At 33.1% G+C, this 23,794-nt stretch overlaps 1 protein-coding gene across 46 annotated transcripts in view; it reads left to right on the plus strand.

Moving 5' to 3' along the window:
- shot (dystonin-like protein short stop) overlaps positions 1-23,794 on the plus strand; it is a 342,592-nt gene that overhangs the window by 251,492 nt on the left and 67,306 nt on the right. For 45 of the 46 annotated variants that reach the window (XM_076411410.1, XM_076411419.1, XM_076411401.1 and 42 more), the window contains 12 exons: positions 9,474-9,753; positions 12,296-12,483; positions 12,800-12,955; positions 13,041-13,186; positions 13,271-13,469; positions 13,554-13,778; positions 13,841-14,209; positions 14,456-14,697; positions 14,758-14,986; positions 15,043-16,284; positions 16,647-16,730; positions 18,158-18,382. In XM_076411410.1, the coding sequence (XP_076267525.1) occupies positions 9,474-9,753; positions 12,296-12,483; positions 12,800-12,955; positions 13,041-13,186; positions 13,271-13,469; positions 13,554-13,778; positions 13,841-14,209; positions 14,456-14,697; positions 14,758-14,986; positions 15,043-16,284; positions 16,647-16,730; positions 18,158-18,382 (3,585 nt within the window). Of the gene's footprint in view, positions 1-9,473; positions 9,754-12,295; positions 12,484-12,799; positions 12,956-13,040; positions 13,187-13,270; positions 13,470-13,553; positions 13,779-13,840; positions 14,210-14,455; positions 14,698-14,757; positions 14,987-15,042; positions 16,285-16,646; positions 16,731-18,157; positions 18,383-18,720; positions 18,853-23,794 lie in introns of those variants that run through there. The other variant, XM_076411451.1, reaches the window with a different exon arrangement.

Raw genomic sequence — 23,794 nt, forward strand, 5'->3', positions numbered from 1 at the left:
TTTTTTGCTACTATAGAAAGAATACTTTTTCTCGATATATGGGCGTCTATCCTAATACCAAACCCTATATATGTCAACTTGAGACCTTGATCTATTAATGATTAATGTTAAAAAACCTTCTGCATTAGAAATAACTTCAATACAAAAAATAAAACGATGTTATGAAAGCGTTATAGAATTCCCTCCTTAATGATTCGGTATAATTTTTGTTTGTTTTGATTGGATCGAAGAGACAAATCAAAACGATGTTGTTATTTACGATTTATTTGGTGGGTGTGCTCTGTCAGTCGGGCATGTTTCTTTCAAATGGCCCGCCCGTCCTTCCCCGCCATTCTATTTTTGGTTCGACTTCGAAACTATACAACCCTGATTATCCATTTTCGGTTCGAAGCTATCAAGACGGACCTTTTTCGTGTTCTTGGCGAATAGAGAAACTCGACTTTATTGGGTCAGAACGGTTTGCACAACGCTGCGAGTGCGATTGTCTCCTCGAAATTTCGCCGAAAAGAATAAAACTTTAGCAGGAAATTTAGCGAGAACGGGTGAAAATGAACGGTAATGTGTGAATGTACGGCTGTGCGCAATCAGCGAGTTGATGAAATAAAAAACAATACTAATCGAATTGGCATTGTTTCGTTTCTTTAGGGGTCAGTGATCATACGTTAAAACACGATTTTTTTTAAATTCAGGTTGTGAATTAATTTTCAACGATTTAAACAATATTCGTGTTAAAAGTATTGTCTCATTGAATGTCAGTGTCTCATTTTTTCTCAGAGCTCCGTAGATCCGATATAATTATAGTTCAGGAAGACACTATTTACAAGAAATTTGACATTTACTGATTATTGATGTGGATATAAAAGTAGTAATTCTGAAGATGCCGATTTATACTAAGCACCGAGGAAGATCATAGATGCTTCTGATCGTTATTCAATGAGACGGTAAGGCGATATGACTGTCGTCTTACTGTTGCCATTGTTGTGGCATCAAATCCTGCTACAAGATGCCTCAATAGAGAATTTATATTTAGCGACATGTTAAAAAGATCGTCATTTGACCACATACTACATAAAAACTTAATGCTGCACCATTGCAAAATTCATTTGGTGCAAGAATTACAGCCTCTGGATGCCAGTCAGATTCAGATAATTGAATTATTTTTAACGTTTGCTAACATGTTGTATTCGAACGGAGCTCTTTTTCATCTTAATAGTTTAAATTAAAGATTAAAGTTTTCATATTCTCAATATTACTTTTAAGAAATAAGTTCCCAAACTGTGCGCTTTAACTTTTTTAAAACATTTGTTCTAAAATAATAATAATTTAACTCAATTCATGATGTGCCATGTGCGTCCATTCAAGTGATGTTTTGGACACGTCTAGATTCACTTAATATTATACTACGTTTTTTTTAAACAACGAACAAAATTATACATTTTTCAAAATACCACAAATGTATCATAGTCAATGAAATTATGACAATAACATGTTAACATGAATTTTTATGGGCTTACGTTGCAATATGCATATTACATAGCTGTACATAATATGATTATAATCAGTAAACAAGGAATAAATAATACCAGATCACTATCAACATAAATACATCAGTTTTAAATCATGCAAATTACACATCAATAGGTACCGATCAATTAAAACACGATATTGTGCGGGATGGGTTTGTGATGCCAATATTAATAGTTTTACTTGTGGGCGTGATGCTAATTAACATACTAAGTAATAAGAAAAAATGTAGCATTTTTAATTTATCATTGTTAGAACTTCCACGACATTTAGGGGATATTTGGAGAAATTGATTCAGAATAATTTCCTAATCCGGACTAAAACTCTATATAACAAGAAGTTGCTATAACTTGTACATTAACATATGATCGAATCTTTTCCATAGCAATAACTTAAATTTAGGTATATGTCTAGGAGGACCTATCGGCACTATCTTAGTCTTTGGTGTAATAATATGTATGTATTAACACTATTAAATGCACCTCACTACATAACACTATTCATTTGAGATTCTGTTCCTGTTCTGGTGTTATATAAGAGTTGTAATACTTCGATGTTGAAATGAGAATAGAGTGATTTATGGCTCATGTCTCCTTGCGATATCCTAAATATATTGGATGTAGTTGAGTGTATCCTTCATCTGATTTCATATACACACATATTTTATAAAATGTCTGGTCTGTGGGATAAGATTTGACTAGTTGAAAGTGTGGATGAGAGAAAAGCTTCTTTAGTTTAACTTGCAGCCCTGTGTCCCACACTTTATCAAGAGACTGGTATATATCCAGGAACTTGTTTTATAATATCGACTAGTACAATGCTTAATAAAACATAATTACCATAATTAATTTATTAAATATCATTCAGTAAGCTTACCTTGTAGTCTGCATATAATCATGTTACGATTATAATTGATAAACAAGAAATAAACATAGATCTATCAATTTCAAACGATGCAAATTAGACATCAATTGGTACCGATCTAACCGCGATACGGATTATGCATTTCTGATGTCCATATTACGATCATATCGTATTGGGTACATTATCATAAAGAACAATAGCAGAAATATAAGATGGGAGACACGCCTGGTTTTTTCTTCTTACGGTAAAGCATTGTCACGAATTTAAAGAAAATTACTGTCGCTCATCGTACAACGTTCGAGATGAGTGGTAGTTATGTCGTTTAAGACGAGTTAGTTCTCATAATCTCACAATGTAGACGATTTAGTACCGTGTGATATTGAGAAAAATTATCTTCGCTTTATTTTTAAAATTCTAAGTTCAGCGTTAACGTCATTAATAAATACAGCAGACTCTTGATAACGTAAACACTCAATAATGAAAACATTGCGTTAACGTAAACACAAAGTTCGTATTCGTTCGTCAATTAAAACAGGCTAAAATTGTAGATTTTAATTGAACTGTTCGTTTAAATCGTTTTTTTCATCATAATCTTTTATATCATTCGTTAATGTAAACATTTTTATAATGTGAATTACACTTTTTTTGAATTAGTTCACAACACAAAATTTAATTACCTTTAATTTATAATATCGGAGCTGCGTTTATTCAAGAAGACGACGTTTCGTAACCATTACAGATTGCATCTTCAGGGCTAGTTCTGATATTGCTTTGACACTGATTTAATCGAGTGGGTGTCACAGCTCAATCGATCAGGGCCCTTCTTGTTCATGTTCTGTTGCATGGTGTAAGATTGGTATACTCTTATGACTCCTTGTCTTTGTTGGGATTATTTTGGTATTTAATAGGTCAATTGAAAAGTCCCCGGCCTACCATAGTAAAACACATTTTTTGGCAAAATTAGTTTTTTTTTATTCAACATAATTCTCTTCAGGGATGATACACTAATTATAGCAACCTTGCAACTTTTCGATACCATTTTTGTAGTACGATTTATCCTTTGCTTCGAAATAGGCCTCAGTTTCGTCGATCATCTCTCCATTCGACGAAAATTTCTTCCCGGCGACCATTCTTTTGAGATCTGAGGACAGGAAATAGTCACTGAGGGCCAGATCTGGAGAATACGGTGGATGAGGAAGCAATTCGAAGCCCAATTTATGGAGACTTGACACAGTGCATTGTCTTGGTGAACCAGCACTTTCTTTTTCTTCAAATGCGGTCGTTTTCCGGCGATTTCGTCCTTCAAACGGTCCAATAGCGCTATGTAATAGTCGCTGTTGATGGTCCTCCCTTTTTCAATGTAGTCAATGAAAATTATTCCATGCACATCCCAAAATACAGACGCCATAACCTTGCCAGCCGACTGTTGCGTTTGACCACGCTTTGGAGCGGGTTCATCGCGTGGAGTCCACTCGGATGACCACTTTGCACAGAGCTTTCTCATACCCAAATATTCGTGATTAATATGATGTACACGTTCAGTTGATATCTTTAGAGTGTCTGCTATTTCATTCAGTTTCAATTTACGGTCATTCAAAATCATTTTGTGGATTTTTTAATGTTTTCGTCGGTAACAACCTCTTTTGGGCGTCCACTGCGTTCACCGTCTTCGGTGCTCATTTCACCACATCTAAACTTAGCATACCAATCCTTGATGTTTGATTTTCCTGGGGCAGTGTCCGGAAACTCGGCCTCAATCCAAATTTTTGCTTCAACTGTATTTTTTCCCTTCACAAAGCAATATTTTATCAACACGCAAAATTCCTTTTTATGTTCTTTTTATATTTCGACGGTTAGGGCTAACTAAAAATCATACGGATTTAATTCTAGTAGCGCCATCTATGTGTCAGGTCGGGGACTCAAAATAGCCTTATGGAGTAGCTGAAAATTATAAACTAATGTCGTGTCCCACCCATCTAGTGATCAACAAAAGCTGAGTGGACTGTGTTTCCATCTATAACATCGTGCATATTTTTTAGCTATGTCTATATCATCCTCATCATCATCAGCATTTTCATATATTCACCTTTCTACATTCACAAAGGACCTTGTACACCTCTGGTACCTCTAGCGAATCCTTTTGATTTATCATTTAAATGAGGTTTGCTGTTCCCCGAAGAAATGGGAGGACTGCTAGAGCGTTGGATCTTATTATTCAATTTATTAACAACATTATAATATCTACAAGTAGTATAAAAATCCAATTAACATGGACCCAATTTCAGTTAACTGTGTATTTCAACTTCAGCTTGCAAAAAAATATACTGTAATGCTTCTATAATAACCAGTATCGCATCATTAATAACGTCAGCCCGTCATATCAGATGATATCATCACATTGTAAAGCCTTAATCAATATTTAATCTACTGGTAATATCTCCATACAGTTTCTTGTTTTGATATTAAACAAAATATGTCATTTTTATTTTATATTCGCTATAGAACACGTGTTAAGTGAAGTTAGTTACACACTTGTTGAAGATATAATAAAGATTTCATCATATATGCGGCATTCAGGCGTTTCCAGTGTGTAATGAATGTGTTTTAAACCAATACAAAGGTTAAGGTTATTGGCAATTTATTTTCAATAAGCATATGAATGTCATAGGTAAAAGCCTACGTGTGTCGTTCTTCGTCCATTGTGCAAATATTAGTCTCGGATATAAATCACTTCTAATGCAACTGATGAAACAATAAAAATATTATTTTACGATTCTGCTAACACGAATGAAAACCAAATTGTGGTTACTCAACTCTCAATCGTTTATAACCCGTAACAATAGGCGGTACTTATTAGTTTAGAATACGCTATTAGAAATTCATAATCCATATTTTGCCTTGCGTAAGAAGCAGGTTTCACCATTGTCTCTTTTCGATGATTATTTTTTAAAGAGAATGCCAAGAAGAAATTTTTTTTATTACTCTTCGTGAGTCCACAATCTGCCCTATTGGCAATAAGTATTTCTTCTGTCTATATTATATATACATGGCATGTAGAAAATCACTTCATTAAGTATTTATTATTTCAGTGTATTATACGCTTTGTTTTGCGACTGTAATAATAAATTATTAGTAAAATTTGCGATTGACTTTCAGATGTTTAATGTTTTTGTGTCACTTGTTACTGTTTCAACAATAATAGTATGGCGGGAGCTTCACAATACTAATATTCATGGAAGGGCTGTGATTACGAAACCCTTTAGGACGGTAGCCAAAGCTAAACTGTAAATGAAGTGAGCAATATCCATAAACTCTGGATACTTGTTCGAAGAATACGGTATAGTTCGATGAATCAGTCTGAGGCATCTTTTTAGATATTTCTAAAGCTTTCGATCAAGTATGACACAACGATCTAGTCTTCAAAGCGAACCAGCTAGGTCTACCGAATGACCTAATCTTCCTGATTGATTCACACTTGGACGGTAGATCCTTTCAAGTGAAGATCGGCGACGCAGTCGCCTCTCGAAGACAGGTGTCCACAGGAGCCCCGCAAGGTGCTCCATTAGTCCCTCCCTGATCAACTTTTATATGGCTGATTTCCCACTTCCCAAGCAATCATATATACCGTGCAGATGACACATCTTTCTTCACGATCTCTTACAGTCTCGACGCCATCCGCGACTCTTGATCGAACGCAACCAGGCGGTTACGTGGTATAAATTCTGACGACTGCAGATTATCCCGAAACTATTCTGTTCCACCACAAGAAGGAGTTCAGCGTATACCGCCTCCAAAGTGAAGAAGTCTCTATCCTCCGGATTCAAAAGGTACCATACCTCGGTCTCCAATTCGATCGCAGGTTCCAATGGTCAGCTCAAATCCAGACCGCTATCTGCAGAGACAATGGCGTATACAGTCTAATATTTCCACTCCTCTGTAGAAAAAGCAAACTCCCAATCCCCCAAAAAACGACTCTGTACAAAATGCTGGTCTGTCCAGTCTGCCTCTACGGAGCACAGGTGTGGTACAGGTAAGTCTCGGAGAGAGGCTTACGGTTTATAAGGAACGCGAATACCACCTAGAATCAGGCCTCCCGTTCGTGAAGATTTTCACGAACATGCTCAGTGTGAGGTTCTCCCTAGGCGCCTTAACACAAAAAGAATAAAACAATACCAGTTGTAATCCAGAGTCTCTATCGCTATTTTTTGTCTTGAACCCGAAGCGACATCAGCAAAAGACCATTTGGTTCTAGCTGGTCATCTTGGAAAAAAGCAACATCAGCGATTCATTACAAAATAAAACAAAACAAACATCGTCTAAACCTGGTTATGTTTAATTTGAATAAATCACTAACCGATTGTTAATTACCGCAGGATTAATTAATTTTCTGTCTAACTGTACTCAGCAGAAGACCTACGCAAAATAGACACTGTTCTATAATGGTACTTTCTACTTTTTTTTTGTTTTGGCTTAGGTGTCGTGTTTCCTGACCCGAACTGGACAACATCCCGTAATAGTAATCTGACAATCTAATTTCATCCTTTTCGTTATTATTTTTTTTTTTTTGGTTCGCCTTTATTTCAACGTCCTCCGCACCGAAGAAAAGCTATTTTAAAACTATTAAACCGACTAGGCGTTCTTCCGTCTTATGCTTGTTAATTTGATTGATAGCCGAAGAGGAATTTAGTTCTAAATGCATATTTTCAAACATTGTATGTATTGAATACAGTTGCATTTAACTGCGATTCCGATTATATTTTATTGGAGAAAGGTTGAAATTTGAGATGGAAGACTGTTTTCTCTTGTTTAACTTTTTGTCAATTTTGCTCTAAAACTGGTCTCCTTCATCAACTCTTTATTTACTTCTAACAATGATTCTAACGAGTTCGCAGACGATATGTTCTGTATGTAGCTCAAGGTCATTTGTATTGTTGAAGGCCATGCAACCAATACTTTTGATAACTTTTTTAACTATAGCGATATATCAATGTAATTTAACCAAAATGTTTTATGCTATATGATATCATTTACATCATTTTTCATCAAGCACCAAAATTATTTTCATATTGTCATGAAAACCATCCTTCTGTATGGGACTTCAAATACTTTTAAATGTCTTAAATATCAAATATCTACCACGTAACCAATACTTGAGTATATCCAACATTTCACCTTATTATAATAAATGCTACGACAGACATAAACACTCAATACATTGATGACTGACGGTACTATGATTTCCTATTATCATCTCGAGCATTTTCAGTATTCATATAATACGTGGTATTCATTAAATAGGTCTTTGAATTTATTTTTTGCTAATAAAAGCCCTTTGTAATAATTGTACGAAGTTCTGTACTAAAATATACCAAAAATTTATATAATTATAAATAATAAAGGTATTTTTATTTTAATATTGAAATACTGATGTAGTGATACTAATGTATTGTCATAATGTTAATAAATTGCCCTAATGTCATAAATAATAATGTTATGAATGGCAATGGTATGCGAATAGCCATATGACTAGAGTAAAGACAAATTACTGTAGTCCTTACTTTTCACTTAGTTGTTCACATGTTCACATCGATGTTCATTTCTTAAGCGATGATGCATAGATTTCTTTTCATCAAACAAACGTTCGTTATTAATATCCTCCCTCCAGGTAGGACATTCTGATTGTAGTAGATAAACTCTTCATCGCCAGTCACTATACGTCACAGAAAACTCTGCTTTGCCTGGTTTAGGATTTTTGGATCGCATGTAAACATCCGGAAACAGTTGAATTCATCAACTGCTAAGCCTCTGAAGGTGCTTCGAGAGTTTCAGCTAAGGTTTCGTCCAATAAGTCGTCGAAATATATTGGTCCTTCTGGCTCCTCTTTATCATTGACTTCAAAATCACCATTTTTAAATCGTTAATTAAAAGCCAAAACCGACAATTGGGATATGACAGAACAACATCACCACAAGTTTGTAGACGTATTTGAAGGGCTTTTGCAGCAGGTTTCTTCAAATCAAACAAAAAAAGTAATTAATGTCGAATTTATTCCACGATTAGCGTCTGTTTACATTGAATAACTCAATAATACCAAATGAAAAACTGATGTTTTATGTAGATAAATGTCAAACCCATCGAATTTAAGAGTTAGGTTAGGTTGTTGAATAATTGTATACATTCATATTTGTAATATCGCTGATCAAAATACGTGCACCTAATATATAGCACCTAATATTTACTAACATTTATCTTATTAATGCTCCTTATCCAAAATTGCGGAATTATGAATGGATAACTAGGCTTTTCGTGAATAATGCATACAACTGCATGGATATCTGACTATTATCTTTTTCAAAGAGGGCGAAGAAGGCCAGTCCATAAGTCGATATCAACAACTGTTTGAAACATTGAAGAAAACCGGTATAAATGCAGTATATTCGTTAGTAAATATTTTAAAGAAGCCAAAATAATTTTTTGATAACAATATCTTTGATAACAAAATTACGGCAGAGTTTGTAAAACTGAACAGAACATTTTTATTATCTTAATTATAGTTTTCTATTACTTACCATCCTGTTGGTTCTGCATGCCTTATTAATATTGCAAAGGAACCAGATATAATCGATTAAATCCGGCTATCAAAATAGGACAATATCCTCAGTTGTGTTCATTAAAAAAATATATCTATTAATAACTAGCATTTGACTCTCTAATTTCGTTTTATTCGTAACATGAAACACGTTTGTCCGCTTGTCGTAAATATTACTTCCCCTCGATTTGCATAAAATACGAAGCTACAGCGGCAAAAAGTGTAGGTCACATCAATCAATTATAATTTAATCAAGACCGTTTCACAAATCTGCGCAGCTGAAACTTTTGATTAGATTCGAATCGCTCGTGAGCACGCCCACACTGCCCGAATCAATCTTCACGAACGCATGGATGATTAGTTTGCTCAGGACTAGTTGTTTTTATTCAATTTCCATGGGAAAATGTCCGATAAAGTACACGATTTTCAATAATTTATAACATTTTGCGCATCCACCATTTTCTACAAAAATATATAAACAATTTTTTCTTTTCAGATCTCCGACATTGTTGTCGGGCAAGAACCGAACGTTTCCGCCAAAGACTATTTGCTGCGATGGGCCAAACGAACCACTCACAAATATCCGGGTGTCCAAGTACAGGACTTCACCAAGTCCTGGAGGGACGGACTGGCTTTCAGTTCCATCTTGCACAGAAACCGACCCGATCTCATCGACTGGGGTCGCGTACGCAGCCAGAGACCCAGAGAACGTTTGGAGACGGTATTCTATGTAGCCGAGAAGGAATACGGTGTTACCAGGCTTCTAGACCCAGAAGGTAATCTTGACCTATTTATAAAAACAAATTTCTTTCTTATTTTTCATATGTTTAAATGCCAAATTAAAATAAAATAGTAAAGAAGTTAATTTCAACGAAACATAATTATATTTAATTTTTGGAAAAAATGTTGAACTCATCAAGAAGGCAATGACTTTTTAACCCGACAAATTGTCGGTGAATGTATCATTATTTTTTGTGTGTCCAAATATCTTGACAGAAGCCAAGAATGGTACCTAATTGGGGACTCAGCAATTTTTATTATACTAACGTATAATAAACATATTTATCCACGGAAACAGAAATTACACTTAAACAAATCCACATGTGTATCTCAAGGCTACTCTGTCATTAATTGTTAAATATTCAGGCAACCAGAAATCCTCTGGTTTTTTTTTGTTTTTGTAGAAAATATGACGAATTATTATACTGTTATATAAATATATGTCATTATTAGTAAACGGCCACGTAATTATGATACTTTTAGGTCAAATAGAATTTTAAAGTTTATCAAAATAAATCTATAAACATTATTAATTATCTTCTTATATTTAACGGTAATCAATTTTTGACATTGACGTCAATGTCAATATCAAAAGGAATAAACAAATTTCATGTCACACGTTTGAAATGAAATTAAAAGATTCAATCAAATGAAAGAAGTAAGTAAAATACTATTTTTATAATATATTCTAGAGGTTCACAAATGTACAATTCTTTACTAATATCTTACTTTTTTTAATAACAATTAATATATATTTTACTGACTAAAGTAAGTACTTGTTACCAAAATTAAATTATAGGTTAAATTTATGGTCACGTGATTCAGACACTGTAAACAGAAAAATCGGTGAAATTAATTGAATTATTGGTAAACCCCAATCCATTTTTAGTTTGCTATTGATTCATTTTATTTTCTATGGTGTTAAGGCCGTATACAGTACGATTCATGAATATTTAATTCATGTATTTCCGTCGTCCCATCCTATGTGTTCGTTTATTATTTAACTGGATATACGCGAACTAAAAACAGTAGAATTAATCCAATATGCATGCAGTTTATTCTGTTTCAATGAGGCTAATCTGGTCAATAACTTATTGCAAAGTAAAGGACATTTTTGGTATTGTTATTTTATTAACTTACTGGTTGAATTTGCATTTGTGACCTACTTATAGCATTGCAGTCATAATAATAAACAAAAATATTCATAAAAACACCGTTTATTTATAGTTATTTTTTAACTGCCAAATAGTTGACTGTGTTAATATTTTAATGATTGTATATGTTAAATGATTCATACGTGTTTTATTAAAAATCTTGGTCTTCTACTTTCTCTGCTAGACTTGAATCTTACATAATAAGTCTATTTATAGTAATGGCATTTCGTGTTAGGTCATACATCAAGACTTCTTTCTTGTCTGCATAATTATTTTAGGTTTTATGATATTGACTTATAATTTTACATAAATTCACTCGTTCATGTACATAATAACTACTTATTTATTACATTTTGTTATAAATTAAAGCGTTATAATAATATTAAATGCCTAAAAAGGTAATTAACTCAATCCAAACTGCATTTTGTTGGAGTATTTATAGTAATGATAAATATATACAAAAATTTTGGTCAAATTCGCTTTAGTCAATTAAAAATCCCTTGAAAGCTCATATTGACAATTACAATGAAGATACAGTCATTACTGATGCAGTATCGATTTAAAGGTGATAAAGTAAACCTTAAAAGTGTACCATATATTGGACTCCCAATAATAATTTTTTAAGGTCTTTGAAAGTTGACATTAAATTATTGGTAAGTCGAAAAACTATTTAATCGCCTCATGATATTTTAACGTATCTATCATATAGTCCAAGTTATACATATATGTATGCATTTTTAATCAGTGATATCTATAGGTGAAAATATAATGTATCAATGTAACGTGTTAAACAACTTAACTTACCTGTTAAATCCAGTTGTTTTGACAGTTCTTATATAATATAATATTTTTCCATTTAGTATTATTGAGTTATAGAGTGCTCAAAATAGAATTAATGTGCTACTGCAGATATCTACTGATATAAACTGAATAAATTGAATGACGAATATTGTTGCAAAAAAGACAAGTAATAAACAATAATAGATGCTAAGTAATCCTCTTACATAATAACGTTTCAAAAGTTGTGAAGGATACACTATTATAGTTACAATGCGAATTTCTGCTGCACTCACCAGACATAGCACCTTTTGATTGTCATTTGTTCACATCAATGAGGCATGGCTTGATAGGCATACAGTTTTAATATGCTGAAAAAGTATGAATCACTGCTCAATCAATATCGTTCTTTTGACGCGGTATCGCGATCTTACCAGAAAGATGAGAAAATATTGTATATATATTATATAAACCAATTTCCCTCAATAAATGCCTTTTTAAATAAATAAATGATCAGAATACATGCAAGCATCTAATAGCTTTTTGACGAGCCTTTTTTGGAATTGAACATCATTTAAATTAATATATCATTGTCTTTTTTTTACAGATGTCGACACTCACGAACCAGATGAGAAGTCGCTCATCACATATATATCATCGTTACATGAAGTATTCCCCGAACCACCGCCCATACATCCCCTTTACGACTCCGCTGCTCAGCAACGCGTGCAAGAATATAGAGAAATCGCTAGTAGCTTACATATGTGGATTAGAGAGAAATATAGCCTTATGCAGGTAGGTTTACGTCCGGATTAGAACCGTGACATCGCAAGGAATTAAACTACTGGAGTAGAAATCGATAAAACATTTAAAGTAAAAAAATAAATGATTATAAATATATAAAATATCCAACATTTAAAGTTTTCATCTTTGTTTGACATTATTTTTAACGCGGTGTTAATGATTTTCGCAAATAAAACCATAAACTAGCGCCTTATTTGATTACATCCTACCCGAATGAATTAATTTGTTTATCTTTCGTCAAAAAAATACCTATCGTAAAATAACGACGGTTTTATTCAAATTTTATCACTTTATGTGATGTTTACAGGATCGCGCTTTCCCGCCTACTTTAATCGAAATGAAAAAATTGGCCGCCGAATCGCAAAGATTCCAAACCGACGAAATCCCACCACGACAAAGAGACAAACAATATTGCCATCAGCTGTTCAGGGATCTGGAAAAGTATTTCAAAAGCGTTGGCGAGGTACGTAACCCGAAGTCAATAAGTCGTTAAGTTAATGGAATAATGGGAATGGAACGATTTCACAGGGCTATTGTTTTTGTTACAGGTTGACATTGAACCTGAACTGCACATCGACAATATTGAAAGGAACTGGCAACGTTTAATGAATGCTTATCAAGAACGAGACAGGCACATCCACGAAGAAATTAAAAGATTGGAGAAATTACAAAGATTGGCTGAAAAAGTTCATAGGCAAGTCTTTATCTATCACCATATCATACCACAGCATTAAACTACGTTTAAAATCAGCAAACCTAAATGTTAAACTTGTTGCAGAGAAATTAAGCAAACGGACGGCCATCTTGATCAAATTGAACACGCCATAGAAACTGAATCGAGACGAATCGAGCGAATCCACCCATTGGATGCCAAGAAAATTGCCGATCAAATCGACCATGACCTAATTATAACAGAACAAGCCATACAATCCCTGAAAGTGGACGTAACCACTTTACGCAACGGCAGATATCCCCAGGTAAGTGAAACTCTACCAAACTGTAATAAAATAATTAATTTTTATCATTCAAATACAAACTTATCGGTGTATTTTTGTTATTAGGCTGGCGAGCTGGATAAAAGGGTTAACAAACTGCACGAAAAATGGGTACGTCTACGTCACAATTTGCACAACAAAATAGTAGGTCCCTTGGCCAACATGAGTTTCCCAGTGGAGGAACGAACAGTTACCAAACACATTCGTACCGTACAAGAAACGAGGAATATTGAAACCAACCCGCACTTTAGATCTCTTCAAGAACACATTGAATGGTGTAAGAATAAATTGGTAAGTCACTCAAACAATTCGATCCATAAAATCTCCCCTCACTATCGTTATCTCTCCTCCAGAAACAACTCAAAAAAGCTGATTATGGAACCGATCTACAATCCGTCCAGCAAGAACGTGATATTCACCAACGCGAACACAAAATCATTGACCAATATCATTCCAAAGTAGAACAGTGCGTTAAGGCTAGACAATACTTTAGCGGCGAAGAACTGACCTTATATGACCAGCACTTAGGTCAGCTACAGAAGATTTATGCTGAACTCCTTTCGTTCAGTACAAATCGCATGACCGATTTGGATAGCTTGTTAGATTTCCTACAATCAGCAACCAAGGAGCTGCAATGGCTCAACGAAAAAGAAGAAATCGAAGTTACCAGAGACTGGAGCGACGTCAAGCTAGATGTAAATGGCGTTGAAAAATATTTCGAGGTTGGTACTGCATTATTTGTTGTTAACTCTTTAATATTATTTGGAATCATTTTTAACTTAATATATTTGTTAAATTTTTCAATTAATTGAAGTCTAAAGTCTGTAATTATGTAAAAAATTGTTTTATTTAATTTATTAACTATATTTTATTAAACGCAGCAATTATATGGAAATGGTGGAGAGGTATATGTTAAAACCACTACTTATATTTGTATCTTACTAATTTTTTTCTGAAAATGTTTTCAGCATCTAATGAGTGAGCTCGAAAAACGTGAAATTCAATTTAACTCAGTGTTAGAGCGTGGTGAAGCTTTGGTACTTCAGAACCATCCCGCTACTAAAGCTATTGAAGCTCACATGGCCGCCATGAATGCTCAATGGGCTTGGCTGCTCCAGCTCACCCACTGTTTAGAAACACATCTTCAAAATACCAGAATATACCAACAGTTCTTCAAAGACATCCAATCTGCAGAGGAATGGTTAAGAGAGTAAGTACATTTTAAATATATTTGCATGTAATCAGAGCGATACATTAATTTTATTTATAGGAAAGACGAGATTATGAACAACGAATTTAGTCAAGGAGACTTCAGTTTAGACGTCGGGGAACGTTTATTGCAGGGAATGCAAACTCTTAGGGATGAACTTAATTCATTCGGTGATCAGGTTCAAGCTCTGACCGCCAGGGCACAAAAAGTAGCTCCACTGAAACAAAGAAGACAGCCTATTACTAGACCAATGAATGTAGCTGCTATATGCAATTACAAACAAAATGATGTGAGACTTTTAGTGATTAAGATTTGTTAATATTTTTAATCGTTTTTTTTTTTCAGTTTGTAATTGAAAAGAACAAAGAATGTACACTCACTGATAATTCCGGAAGAATTAAATGGCGCGTCCATAATGATAAAGGAATAGAATGTCAAGTGCCTGGAGTTTGCTTTGTGCTTCCACCACCGGACAAAGACGCACTAGATGCCGCTGATCGTCTTAGAAGACAATATGATCGATCACTCGCATTATGGCAGAAAAAACAACTTAGGATGAGACAGAACATGATCTTCGCCACCATTAAGGTCGTCAAGGGTTGGGACTTACCTCAATTCATTGCCATAGGCGCTGAACAAAGAAATGCTATCAGAAGAGCTCTAAACGAGGACGCCGATAAACTTATGGCTGAAGGTGATCCATCTGATCCCCAACTGAGAAGGTTGCGAAGAGAAATGGATGAAGTGAACCGTCTATTTGATGAATTCGAGAAACGAGCTCGTGCCGAAGAAGAGAGCAAAAACCAGACTAAAGTATTTAACAATCAAATATCTAACCTGCAGCGAGTTTTGGATGAAGCAGAACGAATTATTAATCAACGCGTTATTGCTCCTTTGCCAAGAGATATTGATACACTACAACATTTGATCTTAGAACACAAAGAATTTGAATCACACTTACAAAACATTGAACCTGAAATTGAACAGGTTAAAGATACATTCCGATCGATCACTTTGAAAACGCCTCAACACAAGAAAGACTTAGAGAAGGTTTTGGATAAATGGAACTACATTTGGAACACCAGCAATTTATACATCGAACGACTTAAATGCGTAGAAATCGTCCTTAATGGAATCGATGATGCCGAAGACGCCATTAGCGATTTTGAGATCAAACTAGCTAGTTTAACTGAACTGCCCAACACTGAAAAGGGGCTCAAAGCTGTTCATGACAATCTATTGAAATTAGAAAGTGCCTTTGGTCAACAACAAATTGCTATGGACCAATTAAATGATGACTTCGATAATGCTAGAAGGCTAACGGAGAAATCTAGACCAAATCAAAGAGGACCACATGCGGATGTTGAGCGTTTAGATAAAGACATCCAGAGATTAAATAGCAGGTGGTCAAATGTATGCCAACAGTTAGCTGACAGATTGAAAGGATGCCAGCAGGCTTATGATTTACTTCAGAAGTATGGAGAAGCCAAGCAGGTGGAAGATAATTGGTTAGATGAACAGTATGGAAGATTAGAGAACCTGCAACCTCTTAAGGATAGAGCTAAAGAACATCTGGATGCCACAAGAGTAAGTATTCTGTATAATTATCTCAATAGTTCACAAATAAATTATACAATTCATTATATGTTACAATTTTGTCTACTATTAAAATCAACTTATCACAGAGAATTTAATCAAAGGAATTTAATTGTAGATGAATTAATCAAGGATTAAATTCTAATCCATAAACTAATTTGAGTAATTAATTCCAACTTGAAAAATATGTGTGTTTATTTTGTAATGTAAATAACCAAAATACAATTACCATGTCAGGTTCTAAAAATAACGGTGATAAAGCCAATATTGTTTAGTTCAACATCACTTAGATTTATTACACAACACATAACAATAACCCTCTAACACCTTAACATTTGCCCTTGAAATTTCAGAACCTATTAAATGCCGCGGTCGAGCGCACCCCTAAGATAGAACAGGTCAATCTAAACGGTGGTAGATACATCAGGGAAGGAAAGGTAAATACTAAAGGTTTGGTTAAAGAACACCCCTGCGAAAGAATAGAATTGTTTAAACCCTCTAGGTGGTTTAAGCGATACTTGCTTTCGCAGTCACCAGCTCCACGAAACATATTCATATCATTACTCACTCTGATTAGAATAAGTTTTATTTGTTAAGTAAATTAGTGTGAACGTGATTTGAATGAATGACTATATTTATTTTTATTTTACCGATTATTTACTTTTCATACAGGGACCTTATATTTTTATAAACAACACTAATTGTTTTATATATTGTATAACATATCTACCTTTAATTTTCTAATATGTAGTTAAAGATTTTCTTTTAATGTCGTTTTAAATGGTGATGAGTAATATCTGGATTAATGCTTGTAGGACACAGTAACATTTAGAGAGCATTTACTTTTCATTTCTGTGTAATAAAAGCAACATACAAGAGGAAAAATAACTAAAATACTTGGTTGGGAGTAATCGACACATAAATTTAGTTTTGATCTTTTTATCATTTCATTAATCATATTCAGTTTTAGGATAAATTGTTTCAATATTGGTATTTTTTATTAACAGTTATCGATCAAACAAGTGGGTGTATGTATAATGTATATATTGGATTAGTTTTAAACTGCTTGCATTATGTTGGTATTTTGGAATTAAATTTTCTTGGATATTGTTTTTTAATTCGATCTGTTAAACTACTTACAAGAATTATGTAAGTACATTGCTAGATTAGAATATTTATTCAAATAACAATTTTTAAAAAAATAATAAAAATTAAATTATTTTTCGAATATTTATCTGAAATATTCAAATGTGTAAAATTTTAGTCTTATTGATCTGCTATCCAAGAATTTGTCAAATGTCTTTTGTCATGCTATTCATTCTTTTAATCATATTAATTAGCATAGATGATAAATATACAGCTTAACTCTTAATGTAACTTGGAAATATAAGCTTGATAAGTAGTTTATTAAACTAAAATACTGAGAAATGTAGAGAATTAGAGGGATACATCCTGATTTCATATCATTTTCCATTTTTTAAATAAGAGATCATATGCATATCGTACATGTGTGTTTGTATTTTTTAAATACCAATATTATACTAGAAGTAATCAGTAGATATGCTAGTAATTAAAAAATACCATTGTTCTTAAAATTTTATCCATAAATATATCAAAGAAATAAAATTGCCTGTTGATGATATAAATCTATTACTTTTTGTTTTAATTTTTTTAATTGGAACAACGTGATATAACATGAATTAACCTGTCACAGACTTGTTATGAAAAATCTTCCTTCTCTTGATTACTTCTTTACCATTGTACACGACATCACCATCACTATATCCATAGCTTCATGTAATGTCAACTCACCACGCGTGCGCACTCACTTAACTAACACCTAACAATCTAACCGTAACACTAGATATGGAGCAAGGGCATCCAGAAATTCCGCGACGCCATGCTGGAGATTCACCCGTCGTGGGACGTTACCGACATCTACATGAAGCAGGACGGTGCACCAGCCGGAGCCGAGACGGTCACCATGGAGCTGGACGAATTAAATGCCAGATATCAGTATCTGCTCGATGTCCTTTATGGAAGGCTCCAGGATATAGCCAAAATGAACCCCAATGACATAGTAACTCTGGTAAGTATCCAATCTTGTTTTTCTTTCGATTAAATTGAATAATATTTATTACATTTAATCATTACAAATATGCATCCGAAAATAAAAGTTACAACGAGGAAATTATATGCAGCAGCCAACAAACACGAAAGGTCGCGCATATTGCAAAAAATCGGGGAAATGGTTCAGATGTCTTCGCTGAACCTCGCGACTTGTTTTGCTTTTGCTTATAGAGATGACGTTTCCTTTATCTGGTTCTCGCTTTCGACTCAACGTTCAAAATTTGTTAAGTATGACATCATTATCCTCTTTTAATACAAGAAGAGGAAATATATTAAAACAATTTTGACGAATTGCAGTCGGTTGAATAGCGTGTTCAGGCTCGGTCGTGGTTTCTCTCAAGCGTTCGACCATTTCTGCTAACTAATAGCGTTTCTGTTTGTGGGTGTCTGGTGGACGAGATGGAGAAAGAAAACGATATAAACCTCGAGGTAAAACGGCATTATTATTTCATCATATTTATTGCATTTGTTCCATAAAAGGAGTCACATTATTTAGATATATTTGCAATTGTTTTTATTCTCGCCATATACGTGGAGCAAACCATCTGTTCAAGTAGCAATAATTTTAAGAGCATCATTATGGTCAATTTTTGTATTAGACGAATGTTATTTAAATTGTGTTTTTTAAAGAGATCAAATAATAAATCCAAGGACTTTTTAATAAATTGATTATATTTTGGACCTACCAAATTTGTTCCTTATAATTTTATGTGAAAAGTTTATTTAATGCTTCTGATGTAATTAATTATTAGTATTATGAATTAGGGATAACGATAACCAGTCAAGTGAACATAATAAATATAATAGACACTGAGAGTTTTTTTAACTGTCGGTATTATTCTCGGTATAGATTAAAAAATAATACATTTTATTAAAGGCTGCTAATATCCATAAATACTTTTATCTACAATTCAGAGTGATTTTGCTACTTTTATCTGTCAGTGGATCGATTATTTCAATATCAGTTGATATATATATATTAAATAAAGCACTAATTAGTGTATTAAAGAAAGCTTTAGGATTTTGTGTTAATACTGTTGTTAACTTGTTTTGAACTGCAGTGCCCAAATCATTAAAAGCTTTTGTTATTTATAAATGCATTGATGTTATTATATTCCAACACTAATCTAATTAGAGAATATTTGTTTGTATCGAAAATACCTAGTCCATGCATTTTGAGATAACTCAAACCAGTATCCACATCAACAACATAATCGTTGCAACAATTCCCACTCATTAAGTAAATAAGCCTCCATAATTAAATATTTATACATTTTTCAAGGTAGGTCATATATTTATTTATAGCGACTGATTTCATGGTGGAAAGACATCGGTTCTGATAAAAATGTCGTTATCTAACGAATAAGTCGGTTTCTTGAACCAAAACCGTAGACCATGGCTCCCAAGGCCATAACATATTTACAATTCCGATTTAGTATGTTTTAGTTTATATTTTAACTGTACTTTTCTACTTTTATTATGGCAAGTGGTCACGCTTAGAATTTCGAAATGTTTAATTATTTGTGAATAATGACGAATTCATGTATTTGAGTCAATAGTGACGCCATCTCTTACATCACCAACTACCTCGAATTTATTTAGTGATTTTATCGCTAACACTCATTATGTATTTCGCAGGAACTTGACCAGATGACTATGATGTATGTGTACGTGCACATATTATGGTAATTTATGTTGCCTACCTTACATATTTCTATGACATTAATTTTCCACGGTGTTTGTGTTTTAGTATCATCAAGTAGTATCAAATCATCATAGTGTTGAATTATAAAAATAATTTTAAATTTTCAAAATCGAAAGTGTTTTTTATAATAATTGTTTTTTTTTAATATTAGCAATAGAACAATAAATAATTTAACATACAATGTTGTGATTACTAAAATATTTGACGTATTATTATTTGATTTAAAAAAAATTGTCATTAAAGTGCTATTATATCGATAATTATTGATATTTGATTGTTATTGTTGAACTTTATTTTAAAATATTTATAATTGCATGCCTTTACGAAATTGATTATCTCAGATAATATTAAGTTTTCATTTGACAACATTCGCGAATCCGGCTTTTTAAAATAATATTTAAATGGTTCATTTGAACTACTAGACAATTTTTGTCATTGTTCGTTTGAAGGGTAATTTCGCAAATTGTTTTTATTGCCTTTTAACGCTCAATTCTTCCTCGTTGGTGCAACAGTACTGTACATAATAAAATCCTTATTGCAATTGGGGACCAACGCACATCATCGTTTCGACATGTTCGCGATTGAACAATTCGACGGGCGCCATTTCTTTTAGAGTCTAATTTTATTTTTAAATTGTTATGTCACCTGAGCGAGGAAGCCGGCGGTTACCGGATCGTCAGGTGGTGGGGATAACAAGAACACCAATTTTTAACGAGTCAATGACGTAATTTCGAAGCGTTCTAATGCGATAATAAGTGGTTTGTGGACAGGACTGCACGAGTTTTGGGGAAGGGGCTGGGAGACAGGGTCCAGATGTGGCGGATTATTTTTAATTTAGAATATTTTGGCGGTTTTTCACTGACCTACTTATCGATATAGTTTTTAGATTAAGCGTGTTGTTTTGGCTATAGTCTTTGTGTTCGTTTTATTACTTCCATATAGTGGATTTAAAAAAAAATCTTAATCAACTCTATATATGTTATATTAGCTGGTTGTGCAAATATGTTTTAACTTTTTTATTTAAATTTGAATATCACTTCCTTGTTTTTTGGGACTATCTAAGGAATCGATACAATTTTTGTCGTTTTCCTATCAGTGTAAGACCGTGAGTCATGGCAATATTTGGGAGATACGGCGGAAAGAACTAGGGCTTTTCATTGGAGCATTTCCATGAAGATTTCGTAGTCGAACATTCTCATACTACAAAATCACTTGATTTACTGATACTACTGACACTGATAGTTTGCATTCAGTGTTTGATTCAAACATATCAATTCTAAAGATCTCTCATGATAATTTAGCTTGGTTAAAAAAAAAAGTATTTTATCATTTTTTTAAAGAATTTTAAAAAGTATCAGTCAGTTGTAATATGTAATTGGTATTTTTAGGAACTGGTTATATAACACACCATCATTTAATTTTATCCCATTAGAAATTACCCAATTTCGTTTCCTACATGTGGCAATAAAGAAACGCCATATTTTGATTGAGATTGATACATCGTCTGGCCTTGAGGTAAATTGATCAATAAAAAATCATTTCTCCGCAGGTTGGACCACATAACGCATAGACCACTTATTGCGTCAATAAAATATTTAATGACACGTTTGTTTGTTCCTCTTTAGTGGCGAGTTTACCCAGGATATGTCGTGTTACAAGGAATGAGGTTATGGTTTTATTAGTAAACAGTTCAAATTATGTAAAGAAACTGAGTTTATGCAATCTTATCAAATCATCTTCAGGCAGTCTTATCTATGTTTAATGTAACTATGAATAACAGTTTCTAAATTATTTACGATGTAATTCAATTATTATTAGAATCTTTGTAGGTTATGTTCCCACGTATCAATTATTGAGTTAATATGAAGATTTCCAATTAGAAACGTTTAATTTTAGGAACGAAATCCTTGTGTTTATTAGACGTCGTTATTTTTCATTAATTCCAAATCGCCAACATACCTGGCGGATATTGTAACTATTACGAAGGTAGATAATGTTTCTCAATCGACTTTTATAGGAATTTTAATCAGGGTATTCATGGTTTATGGTTTTTAGGCGGTCAGTTCGGTGGTTAGTTAGCTCTAATACGAATTACAATTAATTTATTAGCATAAAATGTCAAGGCTGCGAAATGAATGTTGTTTGTTTATTATTTTGACGGTTTGACGATAGCAGAACACTGGTTAATTGTAACGTTTATTTTGGTTAGATTTCTTTATTATCGGTCTGGAAACATTATTATTCGGCAATTTTTCATAAATATAAAAGTAGTTTGTTTTGTTAGTAAATCAGACGATTGTTTTTCTTGATGCCATTATTTTAATGATGACTGATTTTGCGATTGAATGATTTTACCATTTTATTAGTTTGTTATTAGTTTTTATAGATCTCTATCGTCGAGAACCCCAGTAAAATCAGAAGTAAGAAAGGGATGCAGTGTTTCTAGCCGAGTATATAGCTCGTCCAATAACACAGTCAATGCATGCCATAGATGACGTCGAATATAGCGCCAATTGCAGTTTGTAAAAATGCAAAATACGTATAAACCCAGAGTCAATTTTCCCTTCTCATTTTATTTTACTTATAAGGAGGTAGAGCATTATTTGCTGAACCTGTAACTGAAGCAGTTTATAAAATTCGATTTGGGTTCTGGTGGTCCATGTTGCCAAATATCTGCAATACTCTTTAAAATATTAATAATTATAATAAGAGGTTTTTAAGCCGGAAAACGCTGTGCTAACGTCATATATTTTAATGACGTGCGTTGGCTGTTTTATTGAATGTTAGTCTAAGTATCAAAAAGAGACGGCGGGATGTTTGGAATGAAATTGAAAAAAGACTGAGAGAAGAGAATTGTGTAAATATTTTTTGTTATTGATTTTGGTGAAATAATTGGTTCGAAAGTCATCTCCAACCTGCAATACATCTATGATATATCACCAATCGCTTTATAACTGAAATGTAATTATGTAAACGCAGAGATAAACAAATATATTTAACGTGTTCTGATGACCCACATAATTTTCTTTTAAAATTTCGATAGATTTTCGATAGAATAGAATTTCATATATAAATGTTAAGGATGACAAAAATTACATGTTGAATGCTGATAAAGTTTTAAGTACAATCTGTAAACTTTTAATCAACAGTTTTAGATACTAAAATAGCTAAAACTAGAATTTCTCTCAGGAATATATTTTTAGGAATAACGAAAAGTATTTAATAATAATGAAAACCATAAAAATATATATGCTATAATTAAAATTTTCCCAAATATTTAAATTTGTTGCATTATTATAATAAAATACAACACAGTTTTTCATAATTATAATGGTAGGCGATCTATACCATAACATTTATTACTATTATTATTACTATTACTACAGTGGAATTGAATAATGAATGAGTATAACCGTTTTTTTTTTCTTCTTTTTGTGTTTTGTAATTAACCGCGTTATTTTTGTTGTTGTGCTATTGAGCTATTTTTAGTCGTACTATTTTATTTGGATCAATAATGACCCCATTCTGACACAACATTATATCTACAATAGTATTTATAGCCTCTAAAGATAAACATTTCATTCTTTTTCGCTTTGATTTTATATGAAAGTGTGATTTTCATATGAAATGTATTTAGTCTCACATAGTATAGGTCGTATAACAAAC

This window comes from Rhynchophorus ferrugineus, unplaced genomic scaffold (assembly GCF_030347505.1).
Source record: "Rhynchophorus ferrugineus isolate W39M unplaced genomic scaffold, kcgeb_rfMv2 rfM8, whole genome shotgun sequence".
NCBI classification, from domain to species: domain Eukaryota; kingdom Metazoa; phylum Arthropoda; class Insecta; order Coleoptera; family Curculionidae; genus Rhynchophorus; species Rhynchophorus ferrugineus.